Source organism: Eurosta solidaginis, chromosome 1, assembly GCF_040869045.1.
Source record: "Eurosta solidaginis isolate ZX-2024a chromosome 1, ASM4086904v1, whole genome shotgun sequence".
In the NCBI taxonomy this organism is placed as follows: domain Eukaryota; kingdom Metazoa; phylum Arthropoda; class Insecta; order Diptera; family Tephritidae; genus Eurosta; species Eurosta solidaginis.
In genome coordinates, this window is record NC_090319.1 from 61,112,341 (window position 1) to 61,139,066 (window position 26,726).

At 36.2% G+C, this 26,726-nt stretch overlaps 2 protein-coding genes across 3 annotated transcripts in view; one reads left to right on the forward strand and one right to left on the reverse strand.

The window, feature by feature from the left end:
- Positions 1 to 7,135, forward strand: part of Zip88E (Zinc/iron regulated transporter-related protein 88E) — a 42,170-nt gene extending 35,035 nt beyond the window's left edge. Inside the window, exon 4 of the mRNA XM_067792406.1 lies at positions 394 to 7,135. Coding sequence (XP_067648507.1) covers positions 394 to 407 — 14 coding nt within the window. The 3' untranslated portion in view covers positions 408 to 7,135. The remainder of the gene's footprint in view (positions 1 to 393) is intronic.
- On the reverse strand, positions 506 to 25,308 carry Cp190 (centrosome-associated zinc finger protein CP190). Of its 2 annotated transcripts, none has more exons than XM_067792393.1 (4): positions 25,172 to 25,308; positions 20,430 to 20,887; positions 18,039 to 20,372; positions 506 to 12,614 (listed from the first exon to the last, which is right to left on the reverse strand). In XM_067792393.1, the coding sequence occupies exons 2-4, from the start codon at positions 20,829 to 20,831 to the stop codon at positions 11,478 to 11,480; spliced, it is 3,873 nt and encodes a 1,290-aa protein (XP_067648494.1). In that variant the 5' UTR covers positions 20,832 to 20,887; positions 25,172 to 25,308; the 3' UTR covers positions 506 to 11,477. The 2 variants fall into 2 exon arrangements, with proteins under 2 accessions (XP_067648494.1, XP_067648485.1); XM_067792384.1 differs by lacking the exon at positions 25,172 to 25,308 and adding an exon at positions 21,320 to 21,495.
- Positions 25,309 to 26,726: the final 1,418 nt, after the last annotated feature.

Sequence of the window (26,726 nt, forward strand, 5' to 3'; positions counted from 1 at the left end):
AAAGTTCCACTACGCATACCCAAAAAAATAATTTTCAAGCCTGCGAAATTTCATTTTTTTTTTTACTTTTTTCGACTTTTTTTTTCATGACCTCCTAAAAAAATTGTCATATGTACACCCTGTCCGACATTTTTGGGTCTGACAGGGTAATACATGAAAATTTTACAATCAAATGAAAATTTCTTTAGCAGGTCATGAAAAAAAACCATGACAATCAAAGTCGCAGGCTCGAAAATTATTTTTTTGGGTATGCGTAGTGGAACTTTTTTTCCTGAGCCCAAATCCTATCGACAAAACGATTGCGCGATATGGGTTAACTTTCGTCCATACAAATCGACCCACCCTAATATGCACATCTAAAATTATTTACCGCCTTTTGTTTCTTAATTACAGATGATGATAGTTAAGTAACTAACATTTGGAATGGTTATTCTCTAAACAAGTTTATGTCTGCATAAGGGTTTAAAAATTGTCTTACTTAAAAGCAATAGAAAACAGTGTAACGTTACTAGTATATTTTATGTGTTTTTTTATTAGAATTTGAATGGTTATTGTTACCGAAGTATACATTTCACTTATATGCTTAGGGCATTTATGTTTCAATGTTTATGCGTGTATTTTATGTAATATGCCAGCCAAACGCATACATTTATGTTTATCTTAATAATGTTTGAACGGATGGCATCAAAAAAAGAGTTTTTTGTATCAACAGTAAATAAAATTTAAACTTATAATCATGTAAAATGCAAACAAGATGTACTAAAAAGCAGTTTATTTTATTGCTGAAACCTCAAAAGCTATATGGTATGGGGTGTTCTGCCATCCATTGCAAAAATACAATAGAGTATGCAAATTGGAATCAGAGAAAACTTAATTTTTGTTTTAGAAAATTTAAGATTTTTCAAGCATACCTAAAATTTAAAACCTTGTTGCATCTTTTAACATGAATTATAGATGAGTATTTTTTTTAGATAAAGAGCAAATTGTAATAGCAGAAATTTATTGGCATCAAAATTCCAAAGTGAACTTTACTGCATTTTTACTGTTGCTATGGACGGCACACAATGGCATTTTTGCTTGGTATAGACGCGAAAAAATAAAAATGTTCAAGTCATTTTATTTTTAATTTGAATGCATTTTGTTTTTTAAAATGTCCACAATATCATATATATTATTTCTAATTGCTGCTTTTATGTACGGGTCCCTTTTTAGCTGTTAATTGGAATCCAAATCTATAAATAAAGGTTTTGTTGTAAAGATGGAGATTCGGGCTATTAGCGAGCTTTGGGCAATTTTGGTCGTAGTGCTTTTGTTTAGCTATATTTTATTAAAATAATTTGTTAAAAATAAACGATTGTGAGCACACAAAGAAATCTATTTGTACTATGGCACTATTGTGAATATTTGTACTGCATTACAGGCAGTTGCTACCATACGCCATATGGCAGCGCAAGCTGTACGTTTTAATTGGTTGATAGAATAGCTGATTTCTGTTGATATTTGATAAGACATTTTTGTATGGGTTGCGCAAGATGCGCACGGGTCCGGCTCGTAATTGAATATTATTACATATAACTCAAATGATTCTTCACCCCCGTAGGTCCTCGTTTTGATATAACAAAGAGGGAGTTGTATGAGGTGTGGGTTGCAGAACGTGGCCAAAAGCAAAAGGATAACGCCGTTTTAGACCATGTTTGTACTGTTTTAGGTTTCAGAGAGGAAGTAACTAGAGACGAGGGATTATACGATGAATGCTGCAGTAAAGTTAGATTTTTTTTATCCAAGCTTCGTGTGAGATGGATTCAAGTGAATTACATCAAAGAGAATTGTCTTGCAAAGTTTGCTTTGTTCAATTGTGAACAAAAGAACGAAAGGCTATGAGAAAGTTTTTGTTTGCGGTCAATTCGAAATTTTGGGAGGCGGTCCAACCCCTCAAACCCCCCTTCGCCTAACCGCACTGAAGGTAAGGGGTAAGGGACACAAACATATACACTTTGTTTTAATGAAATATATTAATTTTTCAGGGAGTTATAAATTTTTCGCGTCTAAATCATGCAAAAATGCCACTGTGCGGCAGTGTTGCCTTTTTGATGCACTTTGTTTGTTTATCCCTCTTTTGGGATATTTTTTAACTTTCACAACTGCCTTTCATTTTTTATTATAATATTAATATTGCATAGTATATGTATGTATGTATGTAAATTATGTGTATTTCTATTTTAAGCATATAGGCATAGACGAATAAATTTTGTATAATTAAAAAATAAGGATAAAGTGCAAAAACTTAAATCTGCATAAATATACTAATTTTTTAAATCCCCTTAATAGTTGTGTATGCAAGGTAATTAATGCATCCGAGATAAATTAAATACGCAGCTAAATATTGGCGGTTGTGAGAATATACTAAATGTCTATATATTAAATAAAAGTAGTTTTTAAAAATAATAAAAATTTATAATTTATAGATACTACTACTATGCTAACGAATTTAAAAATTTATTAAGTCTACTCATGTTGTTAGTAACCAAATTGTATGTATTTTAAATTTAACTGTCAAATATTTTAATAGTTTTGTTTATTACTACATTGTTTCCATGTTCATTTTTCAACTAAAATTCTTTAACTCAATGTAACCCAGCCAGCATTTTTTGAAAATTTTGATAAAAAAATATTTAAATACCATACCCCAAGATGATTAAAAACGTTCAAATTTAAAAGCATTTTCTGTTCGAAAATTAATGTATCGTCGGGAGAAAAATGTACCTTAAATGTGATTATTCTTGAGTAATCATTTATGATTCCTATTTCGAAACGCTTTTTATTCATATTTGATATCATAAAATTGAGCTTTAATTGCTTTAGAGTAATATTTGACTGCTTTTCACCGTCATTTTCTGATCATATTCGTGAACATATTTCAATCGTTTTGGTTGAGATCATATCTCATTCAAAATAAAATACTACATAATTAGTGGTGGGATTATTCGAATGAATAAATTTATTCGTTTCAAATAATTCGAATATTATTTATTCGAATTTTGTATTCGTTTATTCGAATTCCTTTCCTTATTGTTCGAATAGTGCGCACTATTCAAATAGTACTATTCGAATAATAAAATAAAAAATCTGTTTATCTTGCGCTCATCGCTTGTACATACATATGAGCATCTACATGTATGTATACGTACATATATTTATGTGTGTATAGATGCATACGTGCATATATTTTTGTTTGTTTGGGGTTGCTTTGTTAATATTCATTTATTTAGTTACATATATATACGTAACCAAAGTTGTGCTTGAGTCTTAAGCTAGAAATATCGGGGTCGTTTACCACTGTACTGATCATAGAAATTTGTTTATTAGTAAACAGGTGTGTAAATGTTCATACATAATGGTACATGTACATATTGCAATAAGATTAATATGGTAGGAATTTTTGTTTCCCATATACATACATATGTATGTATTGAAGTTGTATTGTAAAATTCTGTTATGATATCTTTTGGTTTGTATAAACATCTAATTCGTCGCCATTAAAAAGATAATTTTACATTTCATTGTCAACATTTTTTGCGAAGTCTGATGAATCAAAAGTTATTTAAGGTCAATGTTAACTTAATTGAAAACTTTGGAAAAAAAAATTTGAAGCAATCCATTTTAAACATAACAAAATTCTAGTGGAATTAGTGACTAGTTTCCAAAACGGCTGTCTGTCCGTTTTTGCCGTTCTTTAAAATTTTGATTGTCCTTGAACGCGTTAAACGCTGTAATATAAATACCCAAATGTGCATATAAGTATATTCTAACATATGTACATGTTGTATTCTTGCAGATTCCTTTGAAATTCGATTCATATACAAGTGCATGTGGGTATCTCTATGCGTATGTATATGTATTCAAGAAACTGTGCAAAGGGTTTATATGAAATAAAAATCCCACCTACTTTTACCGTTAGTGTGGGTATTATATTTATTTTTTATTTAATTTTGTTGATGCTTGGACTAGCTGAGTATTCTTCCTTACGGGTTAAATTCTTTTCTTTTAAATTTTTTGCTTTTTGCAATACTTTTATGTGTACATACTCGTGTATGCATACATGTGCATGCTCATATGTACAAGCGATGAGCGGAAGATAAACAGATTTTTTTTTATTTTACTATTCGAATAGTGCGCACTATTCGAATAATAAGGAAAGGAAATCGAATAAACGAATAAAAAATTCGAATAAATAATTTTCGAATTACGAATACCTGGCGAATAAAAGAGTTTATTGTATTAATTTAAAAGATTACAATATGCAAAAGAAGGCAATTGGGAAAAACTTTACAACAACTAAAGCATGACGTAGCTGAATGCGTTTGTAACCATTTCAACTATCGTAGCAGTGCGGGTTCAGACTCCCATTCCCGGGAGAAAAGGCTTTGAAGAGATTTACAAGGTATAATCGAAACAGCTATCGCCTTGTCCGTCCTGATGTCACGTTGTTTAAATTTTTCCCAAATTATTAAATATATTATAAAAAGAGTTTATTATTCGAATAATTTTTAATCGAATAGTCCCACCCCTAATAATAATCTTATTTCATCAGGGGAAGAAGCATGCGGAAGTGAGCTATTTGAACCACAGGTCACTCGCAAACAAACTTGACCGATATACACCTACGACTGCAACATCCAACATCAGCTATGATCGTCAATATCTTAAAATACGATACGGTACGGGATGTTGAAGACATATCCAGGTACATCTTCACCGAAGATGGAGAAATGGTTAGGGAAATCTTCGGTCACGAGCATCATTTGCATTATATTGTAACGAATTTAGTGAAATTCCGCTTATTTTACACCTTCTACTAATGTTCGTATCGCTAAACTGTTGAAAAAATAACTCCAATATTCAATAATGCAAAATGATCTTTATTAGACTACTTTGAAAATACTTCCAATAACACTTATACTTCGCAACTGATAGCGTGCTTAAATAAATCTGATTCTCATGCCTCAGGTTGTGCTACTTTTATACTCTTCGGTTTCCTCGTTCGCATACTTCTTATATATGTACATACATATTTTTTTATATACATACATATTTTTGTTAACTTCATGATTGAAAAAATGTGTGTATGTGGAAAAAATAAGCAGACCAATTCTAAATATTCTCGCGGAATTTTATTTTCGCGGATTTTTTTATTCCCGCGGAAAAATTCCTCCAATTTTTTGGGATTAGGAATAATTGGGGAATAGGAATTTCGAATTTTCGAAGTCAGCTATTTTGTGAATTGAAATTTCGTTGCGCATTTCTTATTTCGTTTAAAAAATTGAAAAGCTTAATTATTGTTGCAAATATGTTCGAAAATAAGAAATAAAATATAAACAATGCACAGTATTGCATTTCATGTGTTATTCACTGAAATGCAAGGCGAATTCAGTAGAGGTGGTGTTAACCCAACAGGTGATTGCTTCTTCTTGATAATTTTCCATACAAAGCCTTGTACAACAAAATATCAGTTAATCGAAATCTATGAAAATTTTCTTTTGACTTGACATTCTTCTGCACGGTGAATTGGTTGAATTCGCTTTGCCACACCTGGTATGTATTCGCCTTGCTGAAATGAGTAATGAATTTGTGCCACAGCAACATCAACAGAGGAGCATAAGAAGAAGAAAGCGGGATAACACAAATCCGCTGGGGTTGCCTGCTTTCATTCAGCAAAGCAATTTTCTGGCGGCCAAGTCGAGTTGAGTTGGCCTTTCGCCATATGCCGAAATCTATGTAAGCCTTCTTAAAAATCCTTGCGCAATTTCTGGATGGCTGCATCAAATATCCCAAGAGCTCTTATGTTGCTTATGATATACTTTTCTACTTAAAATAAAGAATATTATGGTTGTTGTTGTTGTTGTATTAACAGTGAGAATATTGTGGTAGAATGTACATACACATTTTAGCACAAATTTGTACAAATAAATGTTCTTTCTTAAAAGAACCAATTTCCTTTAACTATTTTGATGCATTCCCTTTAATTTAACAAGTGAAAAAACTCCTATGAAATGGCAAAGAAATCTCCCTCTCCCTCACATTCATAATACCTACTTTTCTCACATAACCGGTTTCCGCTTTTTCGAACATTGTTCAGAATAGGAGGAAAGGGAGAAGTGAAAAAACTCACAAGGAATTTTTATTTAGAATACGAGGAATGAGAGAAGGGAAAAAACTCGCACGGAATTTTTGTTTAGAATTGGGCTGAAGATTTTCAATGAAAAGTAAAATTTTAACAAGTATAAAATTCATTATTCAGTCAACAAATATAGTCAGAAAAGATTCAGAAAGCTGAATTAAAATGATTATAAAATTTTGATCACCTTAAGTGACTACATTTGATTCAAATATGATTCCAAAATGTGATTGAAAAACTATATTCAGTTTTTGATCATCAAAGGTAAGCATATTTGATTATTCTTTTTGTTGGTTTTTATGAAATATTAAAATTTATTCATCAAAGGACTTCAAAAATGATTCCAAAAAGTGATCGAAAAATGCTTTTTAGTGTTTGATCATCAAAAGTATTCATATTTGATTATTTCTTTTGTTCAATTGTATGATAACTCAATATTTAGTCAGAAAGAGTAATCAATTTGTATTTATATGTAGGGAAATTCAAAATTTTATCATCTAAATGCTGAGTGGGAATACTTATATGACACTACCACGGCTCAATTATATGGTTGGCTCATCTCATCAGCTGATTTTATTTATTTCATTGCATGGTCGATGGGATTGTCAAAAGATGGTAAACTCAACTTGGCAACATTTTATTACACATACAAAAACTGCTAAGTTTTATGTTTCCATTCCACACCATTTGTACCAACACCAAGAACAGATTTTGACAATTTGAACAGACATATTTTGTTATTGTACAGATGAGCCAACCATATAGTTGAACCATGTGACACTATTTTGTCTTGGATTGCCAGTTTGAAAAACTGACGAAATTTATCAGAACATCAAAGTACAACAACAATTTCACACAAAAAAAGCGAGACCAATGTTCACCTAAAATTAATGAGATTGACATTTTTTTTCATCAACTTTTTTTCCCAATAAAAACAATGCAAATAACACGTAAAAATAATTTCACTCTCTTTTGGTTCGCTTATCTCAGAAAAATGTTGAATATAGCTGCGTATATTGTGAATTCAAATAAGTGGCGCATGATTCAATTACTGAGGTTTGTTCTCCAATGATGACAAGTGACACTCAGTGGCGTAGTGAGGTTTTCTTGCGCCTGGGTATATTTTTTTGGTGCCCTCCCCACATTGTTACCAAAACAATATAATTTTATATTTTCAAAAAATATTTAACCAATAAAGTCGTAGGCTGAATATATCATCTATATAAGTAGGCTCAAATACATATTTAATAATAATATGATTATAATACATTAGTAAAACTAATATCTATGTGCAAATTTTGATTGCCTTCGAGGATGCAAATATATCAATGATATCATCAAAATTTTTCATTATAATTTTTCTTTTTCCACACTTAATAATATTAGGTCACTTCGCCGACCTTGCCCCATCGTCGATCGTAAATATGTCAAAATCAGTTTTAATTTGCTGAATGAACGTTCGCAGCTAGCAATTGATACTGAGATTGTCAAGAGTATTTGAAGTGTCGTCGCAAGTTTGGAAAAACATCTTCCCATACGATATTATAAAAGTAAGTAATTCTAGCGGAGTTTTACGTTCAATTTCTTTTCTGTATTGTACAAATCACTCAAGTCTTTCTAAGTCATTATTATCCTTGTTTAACATATTTCCAATGTATAAGAGAAATCCAAATTTAAAATTCAGGTCATTTAGTCGTGCAAATCTTGTATGTATTTCTTGTTGGAGACGATCGAGAATACGTTTCATAACGCGAGAATTTGACATTCTGGAGAAAGATCAACATCTCTAGCCGATTCTCCGGGCATTTTGCAGCGCGTTCTTACACGTTTTACTATATCAATATCCCATTTTTCACAAATATACTTCGGTTTTTCTATTGCTTCTTCACAGAGAGTGTCTCAAATTTCGGATAGTTCAGTCGCTAATGATTTAAGATCATGATACGCTTCTCTAAAATTCATCCTCGTATTTTGTAGTCTGAGCTGCACATGATCAATCCTCCTTAAGATTTCATACCCGAAATGAAGTAATGTTATGAAACTAAAATGTAGTATATTTTGCAACGGAATTGTAGCTTCGCTTCTGGTGTCACTTGTCGTGTTAGTGTCCTCTGCTAATTGTTCTAAGCGATCTACTACATTCTCTAGCCCATCCACGATAACGCTAACCGCTTGTATTCTGGCGCTCCATCGTGTTTCAGGTTCACGTTTGACAGTTTTTGTTAAACCGTTTTTTAATAATTTCCATCGTAACGTTGAAAGTGAAAAAAAAAGATATATGCTTTCAATTATTCCACAACCTGTCGCAAGTGTTCCGGATATATGCATGCATTTTTAAGTATAGAAAATCTTATCCAGAAATCAGTTATAATAAAAATAAATTATCCAGGAAGTTCTGCTTTGCGGACCATTTGGCGCCCCCTGTTAGTAGCGCCCGGTGTAAGATGCCCCTTGATTCCCCCTCTCACTACGCCACTGTTGACACCCAAATGAAAAAATCTGGACGGGTTGCTTTTATGAAGTAATGAAAACGGGGAATAATTCAATCTCCTTCAACGAAAATTGTAGTAGGAAAGCACTTTTAGTAGTATATTAGTGTGATATTAAATTTGTAAATGCCAACAGGTTTTGGGGGAAAGAAAGAAAGAGAATGGAAGAAAGGTTTTTTTTTTGCTCGCGGTTAAGAAATTGAAGTGCCACGAATTGCTCACTTATGTTTCAAAACAACTTTTGTTTCAAAGGTACCCACAGAAAATTAGACTAAAAATTAATATTAATTTTTAAAATGTTGTTAATAAATAAAATATGAGCAGCCAGCTAAGCAAACATTTTAAAATATGTAAATAACGCAATGTACCAGTCGTCTTAAACAAATTTTGAAAAACACTATTGAGCAAATGATTTAAGTAAACGAACAGCGATTGAACAGGTGATCGAGGCTGTTTACTATTGTGAACGTTTTTATCAAACATTCGCCACTTGTATGAATTCACAATGCAAAGGAGCAAAGGAGGAATAGAAAGATTTTTCACCATTGTAAACTTTACCAAGTAGCGCAATTAAGAGCTGATCGCTCAAAATTTGCATACACACACAAACATCACTAATGGCCATATTACGGAAATTTTAGGGAAATTGAAGTTAAATTTTTAGTAGATGTTTTCTAGAGCTGACCAAAAAAAAAAACAAAAACGAACTCTTTCTTTTGGTATACAGAAAATATTGTTTAGAACAACGCCAAAATTAGCGTGTAAAAATTTCAGATTTTTATCTCAATGTCAGGCACTACTTGATTCATCGCAATTTTCTTTTTCCATAAAAATTGCATGGCCCATTTCTGATTTTTTATTGAGTGGTGGTAATTCACAAATCACTAATAAACTATATTTTTAGGAAATTAACCGATCTGTAGGAAAAAATCGCTTAAAACATTTTCTGTGTTTATAAAATCAACTAACATCACCCACATCCGCAACGCTAATCTAAATCTTTGGTGAAATTTAATTTCGAATTAATTAAATAAAAATTTTTTGAAGAAAAAAATATTAAAATCAAAACCATATATGGTATCAATCGCTCAAACATGCCAATATGAGTTGTGGTATAATTATGCGAAGGCGTGTAAGTTTTGTGCATATCATTCCTCGTGTTCCAATGAAACATAAACCAGATACGGATAGAGATTTAATATGCCATATGGAATACATTGTTGTTGCATTTGCATGTTAAATCTCTAACCGTATCTGGTTCACGTTTATTGGAACACGAGGATGATTTTCTATGTGGGTTATAATTCATTACTTTATACAAAAAGCTACACACCTACATTTTAATAAATTGTATACGTTTAGCCTTTAGTTTAGTGAACAAACCATGTGTATTAGGGTGGGTCGATTTGTATGGACGAAAGTTAACCGATATCGCGCCATCGCGCCATTTTTTTACTTTTTTTCTACTTTGATTTTTAAGGTTTTTTTTTTCACGACCTACTAAAAAAATGTTCATATGTATACCCAGAAACGTATTTAGCGGACAATTTTGGGTCGGACGGGGTATACATGAAAATTTTACAATCAAATGAAAATTTTTTAGTAGGTCATGAAAAAACCCTTAAAAATCAAATTCAAAAAAAATCTCAAAAAAAATTTAAATTTCGGAGGCTCGAAAATTATTTTTTTGGGTATGCGTAGTGGAACATTTTTTCCTGAGCCCAAATCCTATCGAAAAATCGATGGCGCGATATCAGTTAATAAATCGACCCAGTCTAATGTGTATATATGTATGCCTGTGAGTATGATATGCAACTTACGTTTAGCATATAAACGTATTAATTAAATTTATGAAAATTCATTTATGGTATTAGCAGAAAGTGAATTGAAATAATGATTTTTTGATTTTGCAAATATTGAATCTAAACATTTTACTAGGTCATACCTTACAACGGTCATTACGTGAAAAGTTGAGTACAACAAGTGTTGTATAGACTTCTTACAACAAATATGTCATAAAAACAATTTTAATATTTTGTGGCGTATTCACTATAACCAGACAATGAACTACAATCATTTCATATTGTTTGGCTATTTTCGCAATAAAAATAAGTAACCAAAAGCCACACATTTGGCCTAATATATTGTTACTGAGGAAGAGTATAAAGTTGCTAGACAAAACCATTTTTTAACAAACAAACAAAATATATATGCCGATGGAACAGTCCGAGACGTTGCATAGTCTAAGCAAGCCTTAACAACATTGCGACAGTAGGTCAATCAACTTAATTTTGAACCGTCTTTCCAACAGCTATTTACCGACAGTGTAAAATAATTTTTGTTTTTGCCAGTATGATGATGTGGAAACATTACGTGCTACATGAGAACATATACAATTTTTATTATTTGTATGTTCAGTATTAATTCGTTAAATGAGATAAAAATAGAAGATTTAATCTTCATTTAAATATATGTAATTCTGTAAATATTTAAATTCCTACGTCTTGCATAGCTGCAAATTAAATTGTAACAAAAACGTTCAAATGCAATTAAAGGTAATCATTTACAATTTAGAAAAATATTCCACAGTTGCAGTAGCGAAATCATGGTTCGATTTTAAAATACATAATTTAACAGCTTTTTAATTAGTCTGCAACTAAATTTATGCACTTTGCTTACTGCTGTTTTGGCAATTTTTAATTTTTCGTGCTGTTCTACATCTATGATTCCCTCTTCTTCGCTAACTTCATATTGGACCTATTTCTTTTTAAATGTTTCGAGTTAAAAACTTACATCGTAATTAAATCTAATTCTCAAAGTTGCTCTTCATCTACTGTTGTTGTAGTAGTACCAGTATCAGCAGCTGCCGCTTTAGTGTCTTTTTCTTGATCCTCATCCTCTTCTTCATCATCTGCCCACTCACTGATAAGACTCTTGACACGTTCAGACGTTTTTGCCTCATCAGTTTCACTCGTTCTTGTCTTTTCACTGTTGGTAGTAGCACCCTTTTTAGCCTCGTGCACATCATCTACTACATTTTTATTATTAGCTAGTTTATCATCAACATCTGTTACGGTAGCGAGCTGTTCTTTCATTTCTATATCATCTTCAGCCTGAACCTCATCTACATCCATGGCTTCAGCATTTTCTACATTTACAGTATCAATACATACTTCTGGTGTTGGTTCATCGACTGTTGCTTTTGAAGCGCTATTTTCACCAGGTGTTGTTGCTTTTGTAATGAATTCATCATTCTGCACACATCCTGTATCACCACCAATAAGCTCATCTAGTAAAACATCACGTTCAAGTGTCATAATGTTATCAGCTGAAGCTATTGTTTCATCATCTCTTTTAGCATCGTCTACATTTTCAGTTTTTTCAGCTTCTTCAGTGGGTATTTCTTTTAGAGGATTAGTTAGCATATCTTCTTTTATTGTATGTTCATCCTTTTCTAAAACACTTTCTTCGTTTTTCTCTTCATCGGCACTGATTTCTTCTTCTTCAGCACTTTTTACTTTGACTGAATCCGTATCATCTTTGTGTAAATCTTTCATAAGTGTGTCAAAGTTGTCTACATCGCTCTTGTGATCATCTGTGTTTTGGCTACCGGCACAATCATTATCTTCAGCAGTATCATTATCATCAGCAGCATCCAGGGTTTCAGTTTCTGCTTCTGTTCTATTCTCCTGCTCAATAGTTTGCTTGACTATTTCTTCAGCAGTTTTCTCTATTTCTGTATCTTCTTTCCTCGAGTTGTCTACGTGGTCTTTGACCTTTGATATATTTGTATCAGTATTACCAGGAGATGCTGCTGACGTAGTTTTCTCAGTGTTCGGCGTATTCATTGCCAACTCCTCATCCTCATGCTCTTCTTCATTCTCGTCCTCTGTCCAATCACCAGTTAATTCCTTCAACTTTTGATTTATTGCATCACTGGTTTTGTTTTCCTACAATATATAAAGAATAAATTTTGTAAACAAAGAAAAAAATTACGAAAAATTAAATGTTTTTGTACGATTTTAATAATCGGGGATTGCCCATATTGCTTTTTTAAATGTATGAAAACATTTATTTGGTTAATTCGTTGTAGTTCTATAAAAAGAACGAAAACAGAAACAAAGTTTCTTTGAAAACCGCCGTACCAAGCATAGCTTTAACACATAATTGCATACGAAGTATGCAATGTGTAAAAGATTAAAATATGCAAAAAGAAGGCAATTGGGAAAAACTTTACAACAGGCATGACGTAGCTGAATGCGTTTATAACCATTTCAACTATCGTAGGAGTGCGAGTTCGACTCCCACTCCCGGGAGAAAAGGCTTTGAAGAGATTTACAAGGTATAATCGAAACAGCTGTCGCCTTGTCCGTCCTGATGTCACGTTGTTTAAATTTTTCCCAAATTATTAAATAAATTATAAAAATTAAAAAATTGCTTCAAATAAATGTTTTCATACATTTAAAAAAGCAATATGGGCAATCCCCGATTATTAAAATCATACAAACAGACAAAATTGGTTAATTCGTTGTAGTTCTATAAATAGAACGAAAACAGCAACAAAACCAAAGTTTCTTTGAAAACCGCCGTACCAAGCATAGCTTTAACACATAATTGCATACGAAGTTTATAACCATTTGAACTATCGTAGGAGTGCGAGTTCGACTCCCACTCCCGGGAGAAAAGGCTTTGAAGAGATTTACAAGGTATAATCGAAACAGCTGTCGCCTTGTCCGTCCTGATGTCACGTTGTTTAAATTTTTCCCAAATTATTAAATAAATGTTTTTCATTGAGAGAAACTTATTCTCAAGATATAAATTGTTTTTTAAGCTAATTAATGTATTTTTTTTATTAAATATATTTATGTATATGTTGTCGTTGTAGCGATAAGGTTGCTCCCCGAAGGCTTTGGGGAGTGTTATCGATGTAATGGTTGTTGTTGTTGTAGCAATGCTCGCCCCACCTAATAGCCGCGACCGATCACAAATTGTCATCAATATCCTCTAACGGGAGTCCAAGGAAACTTGCCGTTTCAACAGGGGTGGACCATAAGGAAAGGGGTGTTAGAGGCGTTGGTTCCACATTACAATTGAAGAGATGGTTGGTGTCATGTGGGGACACGTTGCAAGCGGGGCATACATTTTGTATGTCGGGGTTGATTCTGGATAGGTAAGAGTTTAACCTGTTACAGTATCCAGAACGAAGTTGAGCAAGAGGGACACGCGTTTCCCTGGGGAGTATGCGTTCCTCTTCCGCAAGTTTTGGATAATTTTCGTTAAGCACTGGATTCATCGGGCAATTCCCGGCATAAAGGTCCGACGCCTGTTTATGGAGTTCACCAAGGACCTGCTTGTGTTTTTTCACTTCATACGGCTGGGTTCTCAGGTGCCGTATTTCCTCAAAATGCTTACGGAGATGACTCCTTAAGCCCCTAGGCGGTGCTGGTTCATCAATCAGATGTCTGTTGGGATGCCCAGGTTTCTGGGTATTCAACAGGAACTGTTTGGTCAGCATCTCATTTCTCTCCCTGGGCAGGCCTGTAGTTTCTTCCAGTGGGTGATTTTTAGGCTTGGCGACCATATGGGTGACGCGTAGCACGTAATCGGCTGGCTAATTGCTTTGTATGTAGTCATGAGCGTTTCTTTATCTTTTCCCCAAGTACTGCCAGCGAGGAATTTGAGGATTTTGTTACGGCTCTGAATTCTTGGAACAATTGCGGCTGCGTGCTCACCAAAATGTAGACCCTGATCAAACGCCACACCCAAGATTTTGGGGTGTAGGAAGTCGGTAGCGTAGTGCCATCGACGTGGATGTTCAAAATGGTCGATATTTGGGGCGTCCATGTGGTAAATAAGGTCGCGGAAGATTTAGTCGGTGATAATGCCAGGTTTCGCGAGGCGAAAAAACTGGAGAGATCAGGGAGGTAGCCGTTTATTTTATTGCATAGCGCATCGATCTTTGGGCCTGGGCCTGTGGCCATTATTGTGCAGTCATCGGCGTAGGAAACGAGTGTGACTCCTTCCGGTGGTGAAGGTAGCTTAGATATGTAGAATTAAACAAAAGTAGGGATAGGACACCACCTTGTGGCACCCCTTGTTTAATTCTCCTTGGTTTTGATGCTTCGTTTCTAAATTGCACCGATGCCTGCCGACCACCCAGATAATTTGCGGTCCACCTTTTAAGACATGGGGGAAGGGTAGACCCTTGCGGTCCACCTTTTAAGACTTGGGGGAAGGGTAGACCCTTCAGGTCCTGCAGTAACGATCCATGGTTGACCGTATCGAAAGCTTTTGATAGGTCTAGCGCTACGAGTACTGTTCTATGGTGGGGGTATTGATTTAAACCGCAATTTATCTGGGTGCTAATGGCATTTAGCGCGGTGGTAGTGCTATGGAGTTTTCTGAAGCCATGCTGATGAGGGGCTAGCTGCAAATTTGCTTGGAAATAAGGGAGCAAAATGGCTTCAAGCGTCTTTGCCACTGGCGATAGGAGAGATATCGAACGATACGACTCACCTATGTTAGCTGGTTTCCCAGGCTTTAGTAGCGGGACCACCTTGGCCATTTTCCATTTCTCAGGAAGACAAAGGTGGAAAGAGACAGATTGAAGACATGCGCTAAATATTTGAAACCCTCTTTCCCTAGGCTTTTAAGCATCGGCATAGCTATGCCGTCTGGGCCCACTGCTTTGGATGGTTTAGCACGACCAATGGCGTCCTCAACCTCTTTAGCGGTGATGGTGATTGGTGACGCGCTGAATTTGTGTTTATGTGCGTGTCTATTGGCTCTCCGTCTATCTTTGTCGACCGTAGGATGCATTATATATTGTCGGCAGAAAGCGCTCGCGCATTTTTTCGCGTCCGACAGCACTTTGTCGCCAAAGGCGATGGAAACTTTGTCTTTGTGCTTAGTCGGATTCGATAGGGACTTTACGGTGGACCAAAGTTTACCCACACCGGTAGAGAGGTTACAACCTCTTAGGTGCTCCTCCCATTTCGCCCGCTTGTGTTCATCCACAAGCAATTTGATGCGTTGGTTTATATCCCTTATTTGGGGGTCGCCTGGATCAAGCTGTCTTATAAGGTCACGTTCTCTCGCTAAGTTTGCGGCCTCCGCCGGGAAGTGGGGCCGGATTTCGGGAATTCTCCCGGCGGGAATGAAATGTGCCGAGGCGGATTTAATGACCTTACAGAAGGCACGCTCCCCTTGGCGGCAATTAGTCGGGATAGGGAGGGCAGCAAAGCGGCTGTCTGTAAAGGATTTATATTCTTCCCACTTTCCTTTTTCGAAGTTTATGAAAGTGCGTTTTTCAGTGACGATGAAGTCGGCGGTACGCTCCAGCGAAATAAGTATGGGCAGGTGGTCGGATGCCAATGTTACCATCGGCTGCCAGTTGACGCAGTTTACGAGTTCTACGCTCACGATTGAGATATCTGGCGAGCTGTGACAGCTTCCTACCATACGTGTGGGGGCGTCTCCGTTTATTGTGCAGAACGTCGTTTCTTCTATTTGATCCGCCAACATCTCACCCCTACTGCCCGCCCGCAAGTTTGAATGCCATAGATCATGATGGGCATTGAAATCACCTAAGATAATGCGATTGTTGCCAGTGAGTAAGGCCCTGATATTAGGGCCACAGGTGGCAGGAGGGATGTAGATGTTGATGATTTCTAGGTTTGCATCGCCTGACCGGACAGATAGGCCTTCACGTTCTAAGACATTGTCCCTGCGGTCGATGCCAGGATCAAATATATAATATTGCACAGAGTGGTGTATGATAAACGCGAGACCGCCTCCATTTCCGCTCTCGCGGTCTTTCCTGTGGACGTTATACCCAGAGCAGGTCTGCAATGCAGATCTTGCTGTGAGTTTAGTCTCTTGAATCGCAGCAATGCGGATGTTGTGCCGCTTCATGAAATCGACTATCTCCGTAATCTTCCCAGTTAGTCCATTACAGTTTAGCTGCAGGATTCTGAAGTGCATAAGGGGAGACGTCGCCACTCTGGGGGTAAGTGACGGGTGACTACGCCTGGGTTGTGGAAGGCCAGGACGCAATTGCTGTTGTGGCCCTGGGACTGGGCGTCCTTGGGCAAGCATTGGGGTACCCGGATGATTTGGGTTTGCGACCTGCCAACATGGCGCGATGAAACCCGTCGGGGGGTTGCCGTCGCGGAGACCAGAACATCTGGGAAAGTGGCACCACCCAAGGCAGGAGCTGCATTGGGCGGATGCCGCAAACCTATATATTCTGTGCTGGCAGACGGTGCAAACGGAGGTAGGGACTAAGAGTCTGTTTCCCTGACATGCACGATTGCTGCCGGAAAAAAAAAAAGGGGGGGGGGGGGGGAGGAGGGGAGAAGACGGGGGCAGGCGCTGATGCTCAGCATTGCTACCAACTCTACTACGAAGGTAGTAGTTATGAGTGGTATCAGCTGTTTGAGTTGTTGGCGCCTTGGGGCGCGAGCAGCAGCGGGTACTTGTTGTGGCTTGCTGAGCAGCGGGGCTGCTGGGGGGTAGTGGTGGGGGGGGGGGGGGGGGCGCTAAGGCGTAGACTACGGGACGCCCTTGGGCGTGAACAGCAATGAGCCACAAAAGATTTATAAAAGTTACGTGGACGTCGGGTTTTGAGATGAAGCCCAGAACAACCTGTCCGATGCAACCATCCCTTGCACGAGACACACTGAACAGAGTATGACCGTCCTAAAAATATTCTTTACCGGCAGATGCAGCAAAACCATTTCTCAGGACCGGGGTCAGGAGGCGGACCCGGATTCGATTCGATGCCTTCCCGGAGTAAGAGAATATGGAGCAGTCCTGCTGCAAGGAGCTGCTGGGAGGATGACAATTTGTGGGAGGGACGAAACAAATTAGATGGGGTCACACTGAAATGACAGTCCTTGATCGGGAAAAATCCCGAGTCGCTCCGGTACATAGAACCGACTGCCTTGGGAAGTTCTTTGCCGGATACAGATCCGGTACGCTCCGGTACCACAGCACCATTAAGGTGCTAGCCCGACCATCTCGGGAACGATTTATGTGGCCACATTAAACCTTCAGGCCATTACCTCCCTCCCCACCCCCAAGTTCCATGAGGAGCTTGGGGTCGCCAGAGCCTCGTCTGTTAGTGAAACAGGATTCTCCGCGGATAAGTGAGGATGACAATTGGGTTTGGAGAAGCTATATATTGCGCGGCAACCTGAAGGGTTGCGCTACACAGCCCCTTGAATCTGGTATTTTAGTCGCCTCTTACGACAGGCATACCTACAGCGGGAATATTCTGACCCCCTAACCCGCTGAGGTACATATATAATATATAACATATCACTTCTATCGGCTTAGCAGTTATTCCCTGGTCATAATATAGTAATATTTACCTTGACTTTCTCAATTTCCTCTAATTCTTGATCAGCCATTTCGTGAGCACTAATCAAATTTTCAGCCCATTCCAAATTCTCCATTGACTCTTTACTTTCGTCCAAAGCGACACTTAAACCAGATGTGTTCTTTTTCTCATCTCCAATAGCATCGGTATGCGCATCCTGTGCCGTAGCATGTACTTCATTATATATCTGATTATCACCTATCTCTTCTTCTGCAGTTGATCTCTCTGGAGCAACATTCCCTATTTCATCTTCCAAAGATTCATCTTCAGGCTCAGCTTCGTGTGCGCTTTCTCGTTCTACATGTGGTGATTTCTTTTCACTATTTCCTACGTTATCATCACTTGCTGTTAAAGCGGAATGTGTTCCTGTTGTGTATTCGCCCGGCTCATTCAATACCATTACAACACCACTTGCACCATGTTCTTGATTTAATTGTGCCATTATTTCTTGACGTTGTTCGTCGGTCAAAACCATTTCGCTGCCATCAACAGTGACAAATTTTGGTGCGTCACTGCTTATATCTGTACTTTTATTAGTAATTGCGATAAATTCTTGCTCCTGACTATCAGTTATGCCAATTTGGGCATTTGCATCACTGCAAATACTATTGCTTTCTAGTTTTATAATCGATCCTGCGCTTGGAAGGCTAATATCAGAAATTATTTTTATTTTTGATTCTTTCTTCTCTATCGTAATTTTATTAGTATCTTCAACTTGTTGTGATATAGGTTCATCTATATATTGTGATTCAGGAAATTCTTCATCAGAATAATCAATGATACCATCATCAATTGCTTGTTTTTTATGATAAGTTTTCATATGGTTATATAATTGAATTTCACGTGCAAATATTTTATTACAATAAATACATTGTTGTTTACTCTCATCTGGATGTTCGCATAACATATGTTGATTTAAAGTATTTGTATCTAAAAATTGTTTGGAACATAATAGACATAGAGGGAAGGTATAAGATGTTGACTTTACTTTGTGTTCTACCTCCGCGTGGAAATGAAGTTCACGTTTATTACTTGAACGCCAACCACAATGTTCACACAATGCGGGATCTATTTGCTCTTTGTGAGTGTTTATTAAATGACGACGAAAGCCACGATATGATGGAATACTTATTGGGCGACCATTAACGCCACAACGTAGACATAACCATGGTCCAGTAGTATTTTCTGCGCCTAATGCAATTAAGGCATGCATTGTTTTACTATCAATTCGACGCTTTTGTGCAGGTGGTGCTGCTGCGGATGTTGTTGCTGACACAACTGTTACATTGGCAGAACTTGCCGGTATTGTTGGTAATTTTTGTTGCACTGCTGGTGCTGGTGGCGGTATTAGTGATGGTGACAGTTTTGGAACCACTGCCTGTTGTGAACTACTTTGTTGTGCAGTTGTATGAGATTTTTCAATTGGTTTAAGTAATGTTTGCGAAGAGGTCTGTACTCGCAAAACAGATTGCGTTTGAGTTGAGGACTCATTAGGTGATTCGTCCGTAATATTTTCCAATTGTTCTTTTTTTACAATTATCTTTTGTGGTTGATCACCCGAGCTTGGCATTATTTTCAATTTAATATTTTTATTACTTTTGACCAAATGCGGATATTGGCGTAGCACTTCTTTGATTATTTTGGCATGATTAACTTTAGAATTAGAGCTATCTTTAACAACAATAGTTGGCGGCTTCTCATTTTGATTAATTGTGATGGTAGTAGAGCCATGTTGCATTTGTGTTTGCCTAGCATTAGCAGTGGCAGATGTGGTGGCCATATCATCATCGTCATCATCATTATGTATATCATCCTCCAACATGCTACTTTCATACTCAGCTCCTTGATCTTCACCATATTCTGCAGCTATTTGCTTACGCATACGTTGTTGTTCAGCGAATTCTTTAACATCTTCTATGTTTAGTTTTTTGGTCGGAGGCGATAATGAAGATGTACTGGCTGGTCGTTTGTTATTGTTATAACCTTTGCGTAGTTGTTCGAATGGCGAAGTTGGAGTTGGTTCTTCACCTGGCTCTTGTTTAATAGTAGTTTCATGTAAATTTTGTTGGGTATATGGAGCGCGGTTCTGCACGGAATCGGCTGCGGCAGCGGTATGACCTGCTCTTATTAATGATGTTGGACCGATCTGCTGATTGATTTGATTTTGTTGTGAATTCGCTTTAGTTGGTAGGACACGACGCTGAATTCCGGGTGTTACACTATTGGGTGAAGCTAAAAAACGAGGTTGATGACCGGAGTGTTGCTGTACGGTTGGTAATGGTCCAGTGCCAGGCACGCGACGTCTTAAGGGTTTCGGACTCGGCGGCTAAAATAAGGAAATTTTGATTTATAGCAGTCCGAAAAAACCGATATTGGTACTTACGCGTTGCATTCGATTCACACCCTCCATTGTACGTCGATGAGCTTCGAGTAACTTTAGCAAAACTGTCATATTCATATCTTTAGCTGTTCGTAACAGCTTACCATACATTTTTAATTCAAATTCTAATGTACCCGTATACATAAAGTTTACTATGGGCACCACAACATCCGCTTGCAATTCATTGGGCATAATTAGGGCATCGTCCACCATTTCACAATTTTGCTCGAGAACATTGAAATAATCCGTACAAGCACTGAGTACTAAACGATGCACTTTCAATTGTGAGTTATCACGAAACTGCAATGTTAGGTCGCAATAATCAGTTTTGTTGAAGAAATTTTGCAGTTTCTGTAGAAAGAAGACACCCCAGTTGTCCACTTTCACTGATTTAATCTCTCCCATTTCGTTGACAAATAGTATGCGTTAATATGGATGTAAGTAGGCAGATAATCGAAATTCTAGAATAAAATAATTAGAAGATTGCTGCACCATACATTTAGTTACAAGGGATCCAAAATTCCTTATTGTGGTGTTCATACATAGAACTGGCATAGCTTTCGAAATGTTGCACAAGAGTAAAGTTCTCCCAAAAGCACAACAGATATTCGTTAAGACACTCTGCACCCCTACAACGTGTCAAACAACCCATACAATTGCTTTGCTGCAGTGAAACGTCAAGCCTCAATATCTAGGAGAAACTGTACTGCTGGAATATATTGCACTCTCGTTCTACATTGCTGGTGGAATCAAGCATCCTCCATCCAATAAAAGAAATTTAAGAACACCACAATCCGGCAAATTTACACTTTGTATAGATATGCGTATAATTAAGGACACATTCGGATACGGTTGTGATTTTGCACATTATATTTTGCTTTGCATTTACTTACTTCGCTTTGTTTGCTAATTCTATAAGTTTTTATAAAATTTTAACGGCTTGGCGTTTCTAAATGTCAAAACTCGAATGCGAAATGTTTACAACATTTATTTTTGTGGTAAATTTATTTTAATCTGCTTTTGCTACACCGCTGTCTCTGAAAATGAACTCTATGAAAATGGAAAGAAAACGAGAAAATTACTCGTCGTTTCTTCCAAGAACATGAACCAAAATGGCGATTTAACGTATATTGAACGAAACGCCATTTTCATGGTTTGTGTATTAGATTGTTTTGAACACAGGGGGATATGAAAAGGAAAGAAATAAGCACAACAGCAACCCCGTTCGCAATCAATAAATTCAATCTTCCAACCACTCACATAAATCTTATAATGTACTGCTTAAAGGCCAAATTAAACTTCCTTAACCCTAACGCCATAGTCGTAACCATACCCATATCCATATCTATCTCCAATGTGATCCATTAATGATGCCTTAACATGAAATACGTGAAAATTTCATAAAAATGAAGGAAACGCAAAAAATTACAAACAAATTCCACAAAAAATAAGTCTCTTAGTCAAAACGTATCCAAAACAATAAATAAAATATACAAAAAGTTAATAAATTCAACAACTCAAATATTTTAAGGTTCTGACAAAAAACCAAAAACCAATTGGTTGGCTATGGTATGGTTATGGCGCATGCGTTATGGTATGGCACTATTTATCGATTACATTGATTTCCATAAAGTAGGTTCGATCAGCTGTTTTATCTGGTTAAGGTTATATGGTTACAAGTCACCATTAGTTGGCCCTTTAATCTCCTATTTTATGAACAAACCCATTTGTCCAACGATTTAAAACGCATCGGCTACACTGACTAGGACATGTTACGCAAACAGGGCTGAAACCCGGTTCGAACCGAACCATTTCATGAACCAAACCACCCGCTATTTTGGGGCTTTGAACCGAATCACGAACCGAACCGTTTTTTTCTTAACTCAAAGAACCGAACCGAAGACCACCAAAAAAAATTGTTCGGTTCGGTTCAAAGTAAAGTTTCAACAAAAATCACTTAACTTATTTAATTCACCAAATTTGCTTGAAAATACAACTCTAAGATAAAATTGCATAAATTTTTTCTCGATGGCAACGTTGAGTTGTCACTTTAGATAGTAATAGCGTCTACTGTTTTATCCTGTGGTCAAAACCTTGTGAAAAAATAAACAAATTTACAACATGAGTTCAAACCTCGTGCATAACATAATAACATTTATAACATTTTTTCATTTATAACATAGTCCGAACTATAACACAAACCACATACATATGTATAATTATAAAAATTTTAAAGTTAAATTAATCAAATTTTCATCAATTTTCTGAACTTTTTGTTAACAGTTTTTAGAAAATTTCTGAGTGTGCAGTCTTGAAGCTCATGCAATTGTAGCGTAATACTGTGCAAGTTTCAAGTAGATGAGAATTACCGTTAATTTTTTTTAATATGTTTCCCCGAGGTTGTTGCACATATCTTCCATATAAAAACAAATTTTGTTCAATGGAAAAAAATGCGAACACTCTTTTGAAAGTGGCACAGTACTACACTAAAGTTAGTTTTTGAAGATTTTAATAAGTCTGGAAAACTGATGAAAATTTTATTAATTGTTGGGAGCTTTGTGTAAGCTTTGAAATGTATATATATATAGTTTGTGTTATAGTTAGAACGATATTTTAAATTGGAATTATTAAAAAATAATAAATAAATATAATTTGGGAACAATGCCGTTTTAAAGGGAGACCATATTATTCTTCACGTAACCGTATATCAACACTTATAAGCTTAATGCCTAAAAAAAGCAAAGAAGACATTTACATTTTCAAGAATATCTTTTAGTTTTTGTAGTAATCTCGCATTTAAAATTAAGTAGGTATGTTTTATATGTATATGGAAAGCAGCTAATTGAATAGATTTTCTTCTCTTAAAAATACGACTACTTTCTTAAGTGCAGAACATATGCGTTGTAAATATTCCCTATAGGTATAGTCATGTATTCTACCATTTTCGCTCCTTACATTTTATAATAATCAACAAACCCTTTTGTTAAGTTTTATAAATAAATATATACATGGATTTGATCTCAATAACCGTATTTTATTTGTATGCTTAGTAGGTACATAACGATGGTTGGTTGCGCACAGATCAAGTGACGAATTTAAAATTTTGTATACTATCAAAACTTGGTATTAAATGTTTGAACCACTTGAACCGAACCGGTTCGGCTGTGCAGTGTTTGCCTCGAACCGGTTCAAGTTTTGCCTGAGTGGTTCGAACCACTGAACCGAACCGGTTCGATTTTCGAGACGGCTTTCAACCCTGTATGCGAATGAAAGATGACGCTCCGGCTGAGGAAGTGTTCCTATCGGAACCCGCCTATGGAAGCAGTGGAAGAGGGCGGCCACACTCCGCAGGACCAGGTGGAAAACAATTTAAGCTCCCTTGGTGTGACCAATTGGCATCAGTTGGCAGAGCGAAGGCGGGACTGGCACGCCTGGTTGAACGGCCATAACCGTTTAAACGGTTAAGCGCCAATTAAGTAAGTAAGTAATTCACGGACCTACTCAAGGCAAATCAAATATGGTAGAACTATCAACTTAAATTTTATTGTTTGTATGAATTCTTACCTTAAAAAATTTTAAATAATTGTATTTACCCTTTGTGGACTGACTTTATATTTTTGGTCATACACAAATTTCTGTTTAAAGCTGCAGAAGGTAGTTTTATGTATATATTCTCTGGACTTCTTCTGATTGAGAGCCAGGATTATCAGCGAGAATAACTACTACTCTAAATTTGGACGGATAAAGGGCCAATTAATGGTGACTTATAACCATAAAGCCATAACCAGATAAAACAGCTGATCGAACCTACCTTATGGAAATCAATGTAATCGATTAATAGTGCCATACCATAACGGTAATGCCTTAACCATACCATAGCCAACAAATTGGTTTTTGGTTTCTCGCCATATCCATAACCTAAAAATATTTGAGTTGGTGCATTTAATACATTTTTGTAGATTTTATTCATTGTTTTGGATGCGTTATGACTAAGAGACTTATTTTTTGTGGAATATGTTTGTAATTTTTATGCGTTTTCTTTATTTTTATGAAATTTTCACGATTTTTAGATTAAGGCATCATTATTCGATCACATTGGAGGAGATTATGGTTATGGGTGTGGTTACGACTATGACGTTAAGGTTAAGGAAGTTTAATTAGTCCTTTAGAAATGAAGCTAGGTCCTTATAGCAAAGAGGATAAATATAGAAGAGACGTCAGTTTACCAAAATGTAGGAAATTTTTTTTCTGCGATTAAAAGAGCTGCCTTATTTTTATTTCACAAAGCAGCAGACTGACCTCTCTTATATGTTTATACTTTTTTATACTAGGTATGAGTGCGGGAGCTTCAATTTCGTTGTTGTAGCAGTTCTACTTCAACGGAAATTCAAGAGTCCACCATTTGTGCATTACTCTGTTGTCATCTTTGATTTGGTAGTGAAATTTTACGCGGGTGACAACATGAATGTTTGGAACGCGACATTTAATTTTTGAACGTGAGAGCGTGACAATATTCGCATTTTGTTTCTAAATCTCCCATATCCAAATATTCAATCTTTGACTCCGCATCATATAACCCTAACATCAATTTGCTTTTCTTTGCTTTTGCCATACGGTAATTTCCTCGTGCTGATTTACGCTTCTCGGCTTTCCTCTCCTCATGGTTTTTCAAAATTTTTGATTTGTATTTCTTATAGAATTTCACATCGAAATGTAATACTTTCACTTTATTTTTCTCAGCAAACCTTTTCTTAGCATTGCGACGTTGAATACGTATTCTCTCCGCCAACTCAGTTTCGGTTAAATTTAACTTCTTTCTATAAATTAAAAAAAAAAAAAAAAACAGTACATACTACAGAAAGATCATACCACTGAAATAAAATATTCCCGGAAGAAAAAAAATTTTATATAATAGAAGGATAAGATTTTGAAAACAATACAAATACAAAATAAAATTGTGTTTACGAATGTCCAAAAGTAAACATAAGCAGGGTTGCATGAAACAAAAATTGAATGCCACATAGTCATAATCAAAATAAAATAGATTTTAAATTTAATTTCAGCTCTTTTGATAGATGGCGAACTGAAATTAGGGAGATTGGGCGAAAGTTTTTAATATCGTTGAGATCCTTGTTTGCCTTTGGTATGGGAACTATTTGTATGTTCCTCCACGAGTCAGGAACTTCGTTGTTGTTGAACTGTGTACTGAGGGCTTTCAAAAGGGCCCCTTTTGATTCGAACGACAAGTGTTTGATCATGTTGAAGGTTATTTTGTCACATCCACCGGCTGTAGATTTTTTATTGTTCAGAGTTTTGATGAATTGGTCTATTTGAAACTCGCAGTTGTCGTTGTTATTGTAGGTGTAATTAACCCTTATGGGAGCAGTTGTTGTGCTTATTTGATTTTTGAGTGTTTCTAAATATGTTTGATTATCTTCTTCTGCCCAGTCATTGGTGCTCCTTTTTTTGCCTTTTACATGTTAATGAAGTTCCAGGCATCTCTGGTGTTGGAACATTTGTTTATTTCCTCTATTTTGTTGGTGTAGCTTTCCTTTTTCGCCTCTTCCACAGCCTTGACCCATTCTTTTTTGGCTTCTATAGCTTCGTTCATATCAACAATTAAGTTTGTCTTATTTGCTCTTTTCCTTTTGGCAATATGTAGTCTGTATAGTTTGTTGAGTGATTCATTCCACCATGCTTTAGGTTCTCGTTTAGTTTTGTTGAGATCAATGCTGATTGTATTTTTGATTGCTTGTATGTCTTTTTGTAGGTTGTTGAAGTCACTGAAAGTAATCGAGTTTATTTTATTTAGTAACATGCTGTTTGGTATGAAGATATTTGGAGTTTTCTGGATATTGCTTATGCTGATTTTGATAGGATAGTGTTTGCTGCCTCCTATGCCTACTTGAATGCATTCCCATTTAATGTTATCCTGTGGTAGACTAGTAAACGTTAAATCCAGTACTGAACCAGTGTTGCTTCCGATACTGTGAGTTTTTGTCCCGTCGTTTAGCAATTTTAAGTTTGTGTGTTCGTTTTCCTTCTCCAGTGTGTTTCCTTTGGGTGTATTGATACTGTCGCCCCAATTGCAGTTGCGTGCATTCAAGTCGCTTAATAAGATTACATTGTTGTGATTGCTGAGAAAATTCAAAACTTTATTGATTTCAGTTTCAAATGTTCTGTTGTTCATGCTTGGTGGAAAATAAGCATTGCAAATTATTGTGTTGTTGCTAAGGTTGGTGGTTTTTGCTATAATGATATCTTGATTTGTAGTATATTTAATTTTGGTAAATTTTATGC